General features: G+C 37.9%; 1 protein-coding gene across 1 annotated transcript in view; it reads right to left on the reverse strand.

Annotated features, from left to right (window-relative positions):
* The window catches only part of LOC124508377 (phosphatidylinositol 3,4,5-trisphosphate 3-phosphatase TPTE2-like), a 91,074-nt gene extending 75,715 nt beyond the window's left edge, over positions 1-15,359 (reverse strand). The window contains exons 1-6 of the mRNA XM_047074741.1: positions 15,313-15,359; positions 14,010-14,171; positions 11,395-11,514; positions 9,803-9,902; positions 9,600-9,663; positions 8,587-8,651 (exon numbers count right to left, since the gene is read on the reverse strand). Of these exons, the coding sequence (XP_046930697.1) occupies positions 8,587-8,651; positions 9,600-9,663; positions 9,803-9,902; positions 11,395-11,514; positions 14,010-14,171; positions 15,313-15,359 (558 nt within the window). The remainder of the gene's footprint in view (positions 1-8,586; positions 8,652-9,599; positions 9,664-9,802; positions 9,903-11,394; positions 11,515-14,009; positions 14,172-15,312) is intronic.
* Positions 15,360-15,568: the final 209 nt, after the last annotated feature.

Raw genomic sequence — 15,568 nt, forward strand, 5'->3', positions numbered from 1 at the left:
AAAAACAAAACAAACAAACAAAAAGCAGAGCCAGACCCATAAATACAGAGAACAAATTGATGTTTCCCAGAGGAGAGAGGAGTGCGGGGATGGACAAAATACATGAAGGCAAGTGGGAGATACAGGCCTCTAGTTATGGAATGAGTAAGACATATGGATAAAAGGTACAGCATAGGGAATATAGTCAATGGTATAATAGTGTTTTATGGTGACAGATGGTAACTACACTTGTGGTGAGCACAGCATAACATACAGACTTTTCAAATCACTATGCTGTATACCTGAAACTAATGTGACATCGTATGTCAACTACACATCAGTAAAAAAAGAAAGAGGTGCCTGGGTAGGTCAGTCAGTTGAGCACCCAACTCTTATTTTCAGCTCAGTCATGATCTCATGGTTGTGATATTGAGACCCGCAATGCGCTCTGCGCAGGATATGGAGCCTGCTTAAGATTCTCTCTCTCCCTCTCCCTCTGTTCCCAGCTGACCCCACTTGCTTGCTTGCTCTCTCTCTCAAAACAAAACAAAACAAAACAAAACAAAACAAAACAAAAGAATGGGAAATTGAAGGTCAATATCTCTCATTAACATATACAAAAAGTTGTACATAAAATATTAGCCAATAGAAAGTAGTGATAAGTAAATAATATATTAAGACTAAAGGAGAGCTTATTCTAGGAATAAAAAAGTTTGGCTTTACATTTGAAAATAACAGAATAACAGAGAAAAACCTTTCATTATCTCCATACACATAGAAAAAGTATCTGACACGTTCACCAATTCATGATTCAACTCCTAGCAGAGTAGAAATAAATAAAACTTTCTTAATCTGGTAAAGAACATGTACAAAAAACTTCTGTAAAACATCATTTTAATAGCAGAATTTCTAATTCTTTCCATTTAAGTTTGGGAACAAGGAATGGTATCTGCTCTTAGTACTAGTCAACATTACAAGTGGAGGTCCTAGACAATTCAACAAAGAAAAAAACTAAAAGTATACTAAGTAATTTGATATGATTATATGCATAAAAAGTTCAAGGAATATACAAATTACTAAAATGAATCCATGAATTAACATTTTGTGATCTTTTGTTTATTTCTATTTTTAAATTTTAATTCCATTGTAATTAACAAAGTGTTATATTGGTTGCAGGTGTATAAATAGTAATTCAACAGTTCCATAATTCTCAGTGTTCATCAGGATAAGAATACTCTTAATCTTCCTTACCTATTTTACCCATCTCCCCACTTGCCTCCCCTCTGGTAACAACCTGTATTCTCTGTACTAGCTCCATCCATGTTGTTGCAAATGGTGAGATTTCATTCTTTTTTATGGCTGTATAACATTCCATTACATACCCATATATATCCATATCTATCCATTCATCTACTGATGGTCATGAGTTGCTTCCATAGTTTGGCTATTGTAAATAATGCTGCAATAAACATACGGGTGCACATATGATTTCAAATTAGTATTTTTGTATTCTTTGAGTAAATACCCAGTAGTGTGATTCCTGGATCATAGAATATGTTTACTTTTCATTTTTTGAGGAATCTCCATACTGTTTTTCAGAGTGGCTGTCCCAGTTTGCATTCCCACCAACAATGCAAAAGGGTTCCCCTTTCTCTGCATCCTTGCCAACATCTGTAGTTGTTACTTTTAGCCATTCTGACAGGTGTGAGGTATTATCTCATTATGGTTTGGATTTGTATTTCTCTGATGAGTGATGTTGAGCATTTTTTCACGTGTCTGTAAGCCATCTGGATGTCTTCTTTGAAAAAATGTCTATTCATGTCTTCTTCCCATTTCATCACTGGATTATTTGTTTTTTGGGTGTTGAGTTTGGTAAGTTCTTTATACATTTTGGATACTAGCCCTTTATCAGATGTGTCATCTCCAAATATCTTCTCCCATTCCCATAGGCTGCCTTTTAGTTTTGTTGATTGTTTTGTTCATTGTGCAGAAGACTTTATCTTGATGAAGTCTTAGTTTGTTTTTGCTTTTGTTTCCCTTGCCTCCAGAGACATGTCTAGTAAGAAGATGCTGCAGCTGAGGTCAAAGAGGTTGCTGCCTGTTATCTCCTCTTGGATTTTGATGGTTTCCTGTCTTAAATTTAGGTCTTTCATCCATTTTGAATTTATTTTGTGTATGGTGTAAAAAAGTGGTCCATTTTCATTCTTCTTTGTGTTGCTGTCCAGTTTTCTCAACACCATTTATTGAAGAGATTTTCTTCCCATTGGATATTCTTTCCTACTTTGTTGAAGATTAATTGATCATATAGTTGTGGGCCCATTTCTGGGTATTCTGTCCTGTTCCATTGATCATTTTGTGCCAGTATACTGTTTTGATGACCACAGCTTTGCAATATAGCTTAAAATCCAGAATCATGATACCTCCAGCTTTGCTTTTCTTCTTCAGGTCTGTTTTGGCTATCTGGGGTCTTTTGTGGTGCCATACAAATTTTAGGATTGTTTGTTCTAGATCGACGAAAAATACTGGTAGTATTTTGATAGGTATTGCATTAAATGTGTAGATTGTTTGGGGTAGTATAAACATTTTCACAATGTTTGTTCTTCTAATCCATGAGCATGAAATGTTTTTCCATTTCTTTGTGTCCTCTTTCAATTTCTTTCATAAGAGTTCTATAGTTCTCAGAGTACAGCTCTTTTACCTCTTTGGTTAGGTTTATTTGTAAGTGTCTTATTGTTTTTGGTGCACTTGTAAATGGGATTGATTCCTTGATTTCTTCTTCTGTTGCTTCATTATTGGTGTATAGAAATGCAACAGATTTCTGTACATTGATTTTATATCCTGTGACTTTGCTGAATTCATGTATTAGTTCTAGCAATTTTTTGGCGGAGTCTTTCAGATTTTCCATGTAGAGTATCATGTCATCTGCGAAGAGTGAAAGTCTGTCTTCCTTGCCAACTTGAATGCCTTTTATTTCTTTTTGTTGTCTGATTGCTGAGGCTAAGACTTCCAGTACTATGTTAAATTGTAATGGTGAGAATGGATATCCCTGTCTTGTTTCTGACCTTAGAGGAAAAGCTCTCACAGTTTTTCCCCACTGAGGATATTAGCTGTGGGTCTTTTGTATATGGCCTTTATGATGAGGTATGGTCCATCTATACCTATTTTGTTGTGGTGTTTTTTTTTTTTTTATCAAGAATGGATATTGTATTTGTCAAATGTTTTTTCTGCATCTATTGAGAGGATCATATGGTACTTATCATTTCTTTTATTAATGTGGTATATCATGTTGATTGATTTGCAAATGTTGAACTACTCTGCAGCCTAGGAATATATCCCACTCGATCATGGTGAATAATTCTTTTAATGTACTGTTTGTTTTTTTTTTTGTTTTTTTTTTTTTAAATTTTTTTTTTCAACGTTTATTTATTTTTGGGACAGAGAGAGACAGAGCATGAACGGGGGAGGGGCAGAGAGAGAGGGAGACACAGAATCGGAAACAGGCTCCAGGCTCTGAGCCATCAGCCCAGAGCCTGACGCGGGGCTCGAACTCCCGGACCGCGAGATCGTGACCTGGCTGAAGTCGGACGCTTAACTGACTGCGCCACCCAGGCGCCCCACTAGTATTTATTTCTGTTCTAATCTTTATTATTTCCCCTGATGGCTTTGGGCTTTATTTGCTGTTCCTTTCCTAGCTGCTTAGGTGTAAGGTTAGATTGTGTATTTCAGAGTTTTCTTGCTTCTCGAGGTAGACCTGTATGGTAATAGACTTCCCTCTTAGGACCACCTTTGCTGCATCCCAAAGGTTTTGGATTGCTATGTTTTCATTTTCATTTTCTTGCATGTATTTTTTTTTCTTCTTTAATTTCCTGGTTAACACATTAATTCTTTAGTAGGTCATTCTTTAACTTCCAAGTATTTGTGATCTTCCCAAATTTTTTCTTGTGGTTGACTTCAAGTGTCATACAGCATTGTACTCTGGAAATATGCATGGTATGATCTCAATCTTTTTGTACAAAAAGGGTTGATTTGTGACCCAGTATGTGATCTATTCTGGAGAATGTTCCACGTTCACTCAAAAAGAATGTGTATTCCGCTGCTTTAAGATGAAATATTCCAATTACATCTGTTAAATCCACCTGGTCATTGTGTCACTCAAAGCCATGGTTTCCTTATTGATTTTCTGCTTAGATGAGCTGTCCATGCTGTATTAATGGGGTATTAATGTTCCCTACTTGTATTATTATCAAGGGGTTTATGTTATTAATTGATTTATATATTTGGGTGTTGCAAGTTGGGGGCACCAATATTTACAACTGTCAGATCTTCTTGATAGACCTCTTAATTGTGATATAATACCCTTCTTTATCTCTAATTACAGTCTTTGGTTTAAAATCTAATTTGATATAAGTATAACTACTCCAGCTTTCTTTTGATGTCTATTAGTATAACACATGGTTCTCCATTCCCTCACTTTCAATCTCCAAATGTTTTTAGGTCTAAAATGAGTCTCTTGTAGGCAGCATATAGATGGGTCTTGTTTTTTTAGTCATTCTGATACTCTATGTCTTTTGATTGGGGAATTTAGTCAATTTATATTTAGAGTGACTATTGAAAGATATGAATTTAGGGCCACTGTGTTGCCTATAGAGTTGGTGTTTCTGATGGTATTCTCTGTTTTTTTCTGGTCTTTGTTGTTTTTGGTCTTTTTTTTCTCTAAAGAGTCCCTTTAATATTTCTTGCAGGGCTGGTTTAGTGCTTACAAACTGCTTTAGTTTTTGTCTGGGAAACTCTACCTTTCCTTCTATTCTAAATGACAGCCTTGCTGGATGAAGTATTCTTGGCTGCAGAGTTTTCCCATTCAGCATACTGAATATATCATGCCACTCCATTCTGGCCTGTCAAGTTTCTATGAACATATCTGCTGTGAACCTGATCTGTTTTCCCTTATAGGTTAAGGACTTTTTTCCCCTCGCTGCTTTCAGGATTCTTTCCTTTTCTGTGTATTTTGTGAACTTGACTATGATATATCTTGGTGATGGCTGGCTTTTGTTGAATTTAATGGGAGTTCCCTGTGCTTCTTGGATTTCAATGTTTGTTTCCTTCCCTAGATAAGGGAAGTTTTCAGCTATAAATTGCTCAAATAAACCTTCAAGAAAACCTTCCTTTTTCTTTCTCTTCTTCTGGGACTCCTATGACAAAATTTTATTACACTTTAAGGAGTTGCTGAGTTCCCTAAGTCTACATTCATGATCCAATACCTTTCTTTCACTCTTTTTTTCAGCTTCATTATTTTCCATAATTTTATCTTCTATATCAGTGATTCATTTCTCTGCTTCGCCCATCGTCAATGTCATTGCACCATTCAGTTTTGCATCTCAGTTATAGCATTGTTTTATTCCAACTTGACTCATTTTTTAGTTCTTTTATCTCTGCAGTAAGGGAGTCTCTAGTGTCTTCTATGCTTTTCTCAGGCCTAGCTAGTACCCTTATAATTATTCTTTTAAATTCTGGTTCAGACATCTTACTTGTATCTGTACTGATTAAACCCCTGCTGTGACTTCTTCCTGTTCTTTCCTTTGGGGTGAATTTTCTGTCTTGTCATTTGTCTGGCTCACTGTGTGTGTGTGTCTGTGAGAGAGAGAGAGAGAGAGAGAGAGAGAGAGAGAGAGAGAGACTGCTAGGAAAGCCTGTTGTATTCCTGCTCCTGACAGTAATGGCTATATTAATAAGTGCCCCCCCCAAAAAAAAACCAAAAAAACAAAAACATGGAAGCTAGATACTAGTTGTGCTTTGGTCTGCTTGCTAAAAGAAGCTAGATCTCAAAAAAAAAAAAAAAAAAGCTAGATTCTATTTCCCCTAGAGTTGAAGTTTGCAGCAGCACTCTGTGATTAGTAGACTTGGTGCATGCAAGGGGTTTATGCGGGTCTTCTGGGGGTGGGGCCTGCTGCACCCATTCTCAGGCCGACTTGCCCTAGTGGAGATGCACCTACAGGGTGCAGGGTGGTTGGGTTTGGTGTAAACAGCTTCAGCGTCCATTGAGAGGCGCTGTTTTGCTCACTGATTTGGTCAGTGCTGATGGGGGGAGGAGAAAAATTACATGACCCCACTCTCTCCTCCCTGGAGCATGGAGTTTATGCCTGCTACTCTTCTGAGAGCCACACAGAAGAGCCAATCACTCTCTTGTGTCCCTGACTTCTGCCAGATCCCTGCACCCAAGTTGTCTGTCTGCCAGGTAGCAGAAGTCTGTGTTTTATCTCAGGCATGTAGCCGGGTTCCAAAACTCCAGATTTTAGATGCCTATGTGGGGTAGACCCATACTGATTCTCTGAGGGAGGGTCTCGCTGAGTTGTGGCCAGTGCTGGTTTGTTCAGAAATCAGTTGTGTGACCGTGCAGCAGTTTGGAGTTTATGGTAAAGTGCAACGGAAAGCCAGCACCAAGGTTTGCTGCCCTCAGCTGATATTCTTTGTTCCTACACTAGGGAATAGGGCAGCACTTTGGTGGTGCCAGCTCTTTTTTCCCTGGAAAGGCCATGCCACCTCTCCCAAATGCACTCTAATCAGGGCAACTGTTTATCCCTGTGTGATGCAGGGGATCCTCGGACCACACTATCCACTCACAGGTCTCTGCCCTCCTTCCTCACCAGAGCAACTCCAAGCCCACCAGGCATGATGACCCTGGTGCTGGCACGGACTCCAAAACTTCAGACTTTGCACTCCATTGCTTATAAAAACTTGCAGTAGTCAGTCCCTCTTCCTTTTCCAGTCAATGGTTTTGGGGAAGAGTTTTTCTTGAGCATTCCTCTGCGTGCACTTTCATTCTTTCTCTCACTCTGTTTCTCACTCACTCTTCTCTCCATGATCAGGGCTCCTTCACCTTCATGGCCCCTGTAGTTCTTTTCTCCCCCAAATCAACTCTCCGCAGGCTCCTACCTTCCACGATGTGGCTATTTTTCCATCTCTAATTGTGCAGTTTTGCTCTCTAAGTCCTTAGATCAATTTCTTGGGTGATCAAAATGATTAGATATTTATCTGGCTGTGCTCAAGGGTCAAGGCAAGCGTAGGGTCCCCCTAGGGTCCTCTGCCATCTTAACTCCTCCCCCTAAATGCAGTATTTTCAATTCACACGTTTAAAGTCATGCAAGCTGTACGACGTCCCTGTCAAAATTACTGGTTGCCAAATTTATGCTGGTTTCTTTAGCTGTATCTTTTTTGAGTTTTATATTTTCTGTTATGTAGATGTTATAGAATATAACACCATTGCTGTCTTTGTGACGTGGTGTATGATTGTATGATTTCTGTATGTAAACTGAATGCTTAAGCTTTTGATACAGGATTCTAGAAAGCAGTAAATTTTAGTGTTATAGTGAATAAGTATAATATATAAATGTTGTAAGAGCTGTACAAAAATATCGAATGTATCTCAGATTTGGGGCATAAAAAGCCAGTCAAAAAAGAAGTATTTTATGATTCCACTTATGTGAAATTCAGCAATAAGTAAATCTAATCTGTGGTAACAGAAGTTAGAATAGCAATTACCTCCAGTGTGTTGGGATATTGACTGAAAAAGAGCAAGAAATGTTCTATATATTGTTAGGGGTGTTGGTTACATGCATATAGACCTATATATAATCTCATCAAAATCCGCTTAAGGTAAGTGCAATTGACAGTATTTGTTATGCCTTGACAAAAGTATAATTATACATGCATGTATATATGCAGACTTATGTGTAGATGTATACATATATGTACGTAATTACACCATATTAATATATAACAAAAATATAAATTACGCTAATGAATACACAGCCACACACATATGCAAACTCCTTAAACAATAGCTTTTAACTGGAGTTTCATATTACATATCATTTTATGTTTGAAATTATTTAATACACAGACTCTAAAGCAGTATGCCTCCACTATAATTTAGGATCTCAACCTAAGAACACACATAAAGAATTCCCATCCTTTTCCCCATGATAGACTATGAAAAATGGCCATAATTTGTTGCAATTCCTGCCAGCAAGAGATGCGGTCTATTCTACGCCTTGAATCTGGACTGAGTTGTAATTTGCTTCGTACCATAGAGTGAGGTAGAAGCCATATAATACTAGTTTTGAACCTGGGCCGTTAGGGGCTCTGCATTCTTCTGCTTGCTACTTGTGGGATCTTTGCCACTGCCACCATGTGAACAAGCCTCCAACTAGTCTGCTGGAGAGTGAGACATCACGTGGAGCCATCCAACCAGGTCATTTTAGACCAGCCAATCCTCCGATTCCAAGTAGCTGCCCACAGATGGATACATTAGCCCAGCTGTGATTAGTTACACCTGGCCCTGATCAGCAGACCCACTCAGTTAAGCCCAACCCAAATTCAAATTCGGAAACCCCATTATTATGAACTAAGTAAATGGTTAATGCCAGAAGCCATTAAGTTTTTGCACGCTTCATTACATAGAAAAAGCTAATTGCTATCGATCCTTTATAATTTTTTACCTGGGAGAGCAAATTGTTACAACACTGCCATCTCTGAGCCAGTGGTACCCTTACGACTCTGTAGTCTATGTTTAGTGAGAAATATGAACATTTGTTGTGTAAATATCCTCACCTTAATGGGATTCCTATAGAAAGACTGCTGTCCAGAAGATGGGAATGACATGGCAATAATACGCTCTGGAAGTCAAAAGAGTCATTATTATGAATGTCATTATAGATGTGAAACAATGTATGAGAGCTTATTATATATGTAATCAGACTTCTTTTTCATAGAAAGGAACTTTCAGGATTGAGAATGACAGAACTACCTTTCAGATAACCAAGACAACGTATTAAATTATCCAATATAATGACCATTAAACTCACATTGTGTTCCTAGGACTCAACTGGTTCCAGCCATATGTGACAAATTTGTGTTGACCTATAGTGGGAATTTATTTCTTATTTAAACACCAAAGAAAAATGAGAGATCTGGGCTCCAGGAATGGTGGCATTGGTGCTTTCCAGTGCTTCTGACTCAGAAACCTTGAGACCCCCTATTCTCTAGGGTTTGAGGAAGAGAAGAGGACTCTCTGAAATCCTTGCAACACAGGAAAACAACTAGGACTCAAATTCCAAACCAAACAAAGGGAGCCAGCTGGAAATCCATTCAATTTCCTGTAACTAAGCAGCCCGGATTTGAGAGATCAAAGCAGATTTTCCATTGTCAGGAGGAGTAAACTACAAATATGTTGCACTACCACAGTGGCTCATATCTTCATGGGTAAAGAATGCTTTGAAATAACATGGCTCCTCAAAATAAATAAATAAACTTTAAAAAGGTCGGGAGGACACCTGGGTGGCTCAGTCAGTTAAGCGCCTGACTCTTGATTTTGGCTTAGGTAATGATCTCACGGTGAGATTGAGCCCCACATCAGGCTCTGTGCAGACAGCATGGTGTCTGCTTGGGATTCTCTCCCTCCTTCTCTCTCCGTCCCTCCCCCACTCACACATGAACACGCTCTCTCAAAATGAATAAATAAACTTTGAAAGAACATGGCTCAGACAAAACAAGAACAAAATGAACATAATTACACACAAGAAAGATTCGAAGTTAATATAAATGAACAGTTGAACTTTACAAACCAGTAACATAAGTGAGGTCTAAGTCAAATCCATCCTTCTTGTATCGCCGTTTGTTTTCTGAAACCTAAGAGTTTAAAACAATCATTAACTTGCAAAACAAAAATCAATGTAAAATAAAGAATGTTATATAGATATCTACAACCCTTGCCAGTATTTCCTGAAACAAACATTTTCTGAATCATAAGTATGTTTTGGCCACTTACCAGCCTTCTGGTCAGCATTTCAAGATGTTTCTTTTGATGAGCCAGATGGAAAACTCTTATCAGAATAATAAGTCGTAGGGATTGAAATAAAATTGCCAATCTAACAGTAAAAAGATCGATTTTTGCTTTAGAAACAGGATTTTGTCAATATGGACCAAGTCCAGAGGACTTGTTCTTAATCAGGGTGATTTTGCACATACACAACCCCCCACCAAGTCTCCTACCCACCCACCTAGGGAATACTTGGCAATGTCTGGGGATATTTTTCATTATCATACTGTGTGTGAAGGTATGCTACTTGTGTCTAGTGGGCAGAAGCCAGGAATGTTGCTAAACACCAATCAATGCACAGGACAGCCCCTATAACAAAGAACTATCTGGTCTAAACTCTCAATAGTGCTGAGGTTGAGAAACTCTGGTAGAGAGAGAAATAGTTATAAGATAGACTTAGAATTTGTGTACTGAACTTTTGTGGCTTAAGACAAGCATTTGTCAGTCATTTTCCCATCAAAAGAAACTGAGCGTTCTTGTTCACCTTTGTTATTCCCATCCGTAACAGAGGCTCACTACAGCTGCTAACATACATCGGGCAGGCAGCAGACTGAGATACTTCCCAAGTGTACTAGTTCATGTCTCTCCTACCATCAGAAAAAAACATGGCAGAGCGCTGATGATTTGAACATGTGCTTCTCTAGCTTGAGTGTGCACATAATTCAGTAGGCCTGGCATGGGGCTGGAGATGTTTTTCCTGTTGCATTTCTGGCAAGTTCTTAGGTGATACTGAAGTTGCCAGAGGACCATACTGGATCCACTTATTTCAAAACAATTCCAAAAGCCTGTCATGTGATATGAAGTTTTGTTGGGACCTGAATTAAAGTCCTGGGTTACTGGAGTGCAGAAAGAAGGTGCTGGACTAATGAGCGAGTCATCCAACATCTATATCCCAATACACATCTCCTTCCTTTTCCTCATTGCCACAGTAGCGAGAGGAAGAAAGGAGGGAAAGCCATCAGTCACGTATACACATTTTAGTTTCCTGATAGCTAAGCAGTTCTAACTTTGCTTCAGTTTTCTTCATTTCAACTATACTGTAAGATTCCACCTCCATGGTGCTACCTATATGACCTTGTTTTCTGTTCTACTTGCTCCTTTTTAGGAGAATCATGATGGGAGTCTCTCAAATTTTGCATATGATCAAACCAATACTCTGGATTACAGGAAAAACCCAGGAATTTCAGGTAAGGAACTTGTGATTGAAACTCAATGGGAATTTCAAAACGTAGAAAAGTTAAATTAGGTACAAGAGGCCAAGTTCCCAGTTTGTTCTTTCAGTGTTCCATGTTCTTTATTCAGCTAAAGGTGCTTAATGTGTACACCCTTCACACTTCCCAGTAAACAACCATGCTTTAGTGTCCAAGTAGGTGGAAATTTTTCTAAATATTTCAGTTTTGGCAACTTAATTGGCTCATATTCAACACATTCAGACTTAGAAGGATTATACAAATGGAAAGCCACAGAAAGGCACCCCCCCCCAGAAAAAAACAAAAGGGAAAAAATGAAAACTTTAAGAGAAATGATTATATGTTTCTTACCTGGGGATATCTTTAAGAACCTTAAGGTCATAAAACATATAAATTATATCAACCAGTAGAGTCACTACAATGATGACAGCATCTAAGCTGTTAAGTATATCAGAAAAATACAGTCGTATCCTGTAGTACAAAACAAAAAACATTAGTTTATGCTCCTTCAAAGAGGAGATAGGGATATTTTAAGAGCACAAATTATTTGACTCATCCCATTAAGAATTTTACTTAATGGATTCTTTAAAATGCATTTACTAGACTGGACTAAGAGGGAAGACATCCAAATTCTATCCTACTTTATACATACAAATGACAAAAGCATCAATGTAGCAATTCAAGTATAGTAAGAGATATGACCAAACCACTGAACAAGAGGCAAGCATTGCTTTCACGTATTGGACAAGAAAAGTGGGATATTTGGCAGTCCTGCTGAGCAATAGAAGCCAAATTTGTCACGGCCTTAGAGCCACTTGGCTGTGATGAGTGTAAAAGAGGAGTTTGTGAGAGATGGGCCCCCTAATTTGGCCTGTAAACTCATCATCTGGCTTTACATCCACAGTAGAATCCCAATGGGCTAGTGGCCTCCACTGTACAAAGCTGAATTTCCATCCACTTTGCCTTCCTCCCCAATACTGGCTCCCTTCAGGCAAGGACACGATGTCCCAGGGAAACCTCCTTCCAATTCTGAGGTAACCCCTCTCAGGCTCTGAGTAATCTGGAGGTAAAAAGTCCTCCCCTAAAGTGTGAGTATAGCAGTTCAGCAGGAGAGGAGACAAGCAGGCTTCTAAAATGCTCTGGATGAAATGAGGCTGGGGAATTAGTCCCTGCCTCCCACAGCTGACATGATCCAGGGCTTGGCTCACTTGATCCACCTTTTCATAAAGCCAGCAAGTAGAGAAAAACAGCTGCTGCCTCGCCACCAAGCCTTGTTGATGGGATGAACATGCTTCAGAGCTCTTGTGTAACTTTTTGGGTGGGGGGAAACTTTATAACTTATCTTTTTCTTTATTTTGATTCAAGTTAGTTAGCATATAGTGTGGTATTGGTTTCTAGAGTAGAATCCAGGGATTCATCACTTACACATAACATCCGGTGCTCATCCCAACAAGTGCCCTCCTTAATGCTCATCGCCCATTTAGCCCATCCCCCCACCCACCTCCCCTCCAACAAACCCTCAGTTTGTTCTCTCTAGTTAAGAGTCTCTCGTGGTTCGCCTCCCTCTGTTTTTATCTTATTTTATTTTTCCTTCCTTTCCCCCATGTTCATCCGGCTTGTTTCTTAAATTTTACATATGAGTGAAATCATGTATTTGTCTTTCTGATTGACTTCTTTCACTTAGCATAATACAGTGTAGTTCCATTCACGATTTTGCAAATGGCAAGATTTCGTTCTTTGTCATGGCTGAGTAATATGCCATCGTGTATATATCTATACCACATCTTTGTCCATTTGTCAGTCAATGGACATTTGGGCTCTTTCCATACTTTGGTTATTGTTGATAGCACTGCTATAAACACTGAGGTGCATGTGTTTTGAATCAGCATCTTTGTGTCTTTGGGATAAATACCTGGTAGTGCAATTGCTGAGTCATAGGGTGGTTCTATTTTTAACTTTTTGAGGAAACTCCATACATACTGTTTTCTGGAATGGCTGCACCAGTTTGCCTTTCCAGCAACAGTGCAAAAGTGTTCCTTCTTCTGCATTCTTGCCAACATCTGTTGTTTCCTGAGTTGTCACTTTTAGCCATTCTGACAGGTGTGAGGTGGTATCTCATTGGAGTTTTGATTTGCATTTCCCTGATGATGAGTGATGTGGAGCATCTTTTCATGTGTCTGTTAGCCACCTGGATGTCTTTTTTGGAAAATTGCCTATTCATGTCCTCTGCCCATTTCGTCACTGGATTATTTGGTTTTCGGGTGTTGAGTTTGATTCTCACATACCTTAACATAAATTTTTATTTTAACTGAGGTAGGGTTGTTCAGACCTATTATTTAGTATTTAATACACTGTCAGCTTTTATTTAGATTCAACTCTCAGGGAGAGTTTACATTTGTACTTCACACACATATTCCTTTTAATAATGTGCATGTAGGGGCGCCTGGGTGGCTCAGTTGGTTGAGTGACCGACTTCAACTCAGGTCATGATCTCACGGTTTGTAAGTTCGAGCCCCACATTGGACTCTGTGCTGACAGCTCAGAGCCTGGAACCTGCTTCGGATTCTGTGTCTCCCTCTCTCTCTCTGCCCCTCCCCCATTCATGCTCTGTCTCTGTCTCAGAAATAAATAAACATTAAAAAAAATAATTAAAAAAATAATGTACATGTAGACACATCAGCTGCCTGGCTCTACTTTGCAAACCCTTTAAGCTTTACCAGTTGAAGGAACTATCCATAATAAGTTGCTGGAAACTAGAGTATCAGTTGCAACAATAAAATTAAAGCCCACTCTAGTAGAAATTGGGATTTGATTGTTTTCTCGTGGACCATGTGGACCATGCCTCCTCTTTAACAAAGAGGAACACATTCACATTTGGTTGGGTTGACTTGGTAATTATTTTGGGATGCTTCTCAGAGCAGTACAAAACAGCTTTATAATAGGTAAAAAAAATCAGTGAAACTTACCCTTCTACATATACTCGAAGAAGAACATCCAAGACAAAAAATAAAGAAATAGCTAAAGAAATTAAATGAATTTCCACAGGAATATATATTGCGTTTTTAGTGACAAGCAGGTCTGTAATGACGAGGGACATATCCACAAAGATAAGCAAAATTCCAAATATTCTACAACAGATAAACAGAATAAAGATAAAATGGTTTTCACTCCTCAAGTTAGACCATATTTAGGTCAATGATCTGATAACAAAATGTAATTTAGGATTAAATTATCCACTGGTAGGGAATACTGTGTTGCCTTAAAATATCAAAAAAAATTACTAACTTTTCACCCAATGGAAGCAGTTATTAGAGAATTAAAATCTCCCCCACCATTTCATGTTATCATGTCCTTTTATAAAAGACATATCAGACTAACCCTCCAAGATAGCACAGGCAACCTGAATTAAAATTACACGTCCCCACTTGTCAACTCTTCTTAAAATCTGAGAATTTTTTAAGGGGTTTCTACCAATTTCTCATAAAAAATAAAACCACATTCATACTGATTAACTTTTACAAATTTAGCAATAAAAACCAAGTGAAAGCATGACTAACATAACCTTAAAAAACCTCTTTGACCACTACGATGTTTTATCAGTGAGATTTTCAATAAGTATATGATTATATATTAATAGATGCTTCTAGCACAGTGCTAGGCACATGAGAAGGAATCATACTATATACATGATTAAACTCTAAAGTACCTCCTAAGCCTTCCTCTCATATATTCTAAACACATTCTTCATAAACTGAGTACACTACTTGTATAATCTATGAAGATACATTCATTAGCCTTCAAAATACTTTTTAAAAATTACAATGCAAATTAAAATATTATAAATTTAAAAGGAAGCAAGTATATTGTGTGACTCTGTATCATAGCATGAAATAAATCTTACTATCATGTAGAGACGAAGCCTGAGTAAAATGGTCCCAGAATTAAGGAGTATTTCTAGACAAATAAAGTGTCTAATAAAAACACTTAAAGAATTTTTAAAAGCATGCTTCATTATTTTTACTTTTACAGGTAGAAAAAACATACTAATATGTTACTATTAGGCTTAGGTAAATATCATTTCTTTGAATTTCTCAATGTTCAGCTGAAACTAAAATTTCAATACAAATTATGTTACATAAAATGGGGCACAAGAGCTATTTAGCAACATACTGACAGTGAAAATGTGTTTCCCCCTCCCAGGTCCTTTATCATTAAAAATATTAAATATTATGCATATTTAATTTCCTCCCTTTCTAGGGTCTCACATACCTGAATGTGAGTGATGATACAAGTGAGTACACAATTCTCTTAATCATGCTGCAACAAAAAGAAGTAAAAATTAAATTCCAGAGTCTTCAAATTTATCACAGATTTCTTCTAATATGGAATATGAATTTAGCCAATAAAAAAGGATTCTAGAAGCATAGTTTTAAAAGAAAGTTCTTCAGAAGTTGCATAACAAAATGCTGTTTACTAGGATTTTCATTGTTCTGCTTCATGATTTTTAAGTTTTCATATGTGGAAT

Source organism: Lynx rufus, unplaced genomic scaffold (assembly GCF_022079265.1).
Source record: "Lynx rufus isolate CCGP_SWC_20201006 ecotype Redwood Valley unplaced genomic scaffold, mLynRuf1.p SCAF_1, whole genome shotgun sequence".
Classification (NCBI taxonomy): domain Eukaryota; kingdom Metazoa; phylum Chordata; class Mammalia; order Carnivora; family Felidae; genus Lynx; species Lynx rufus.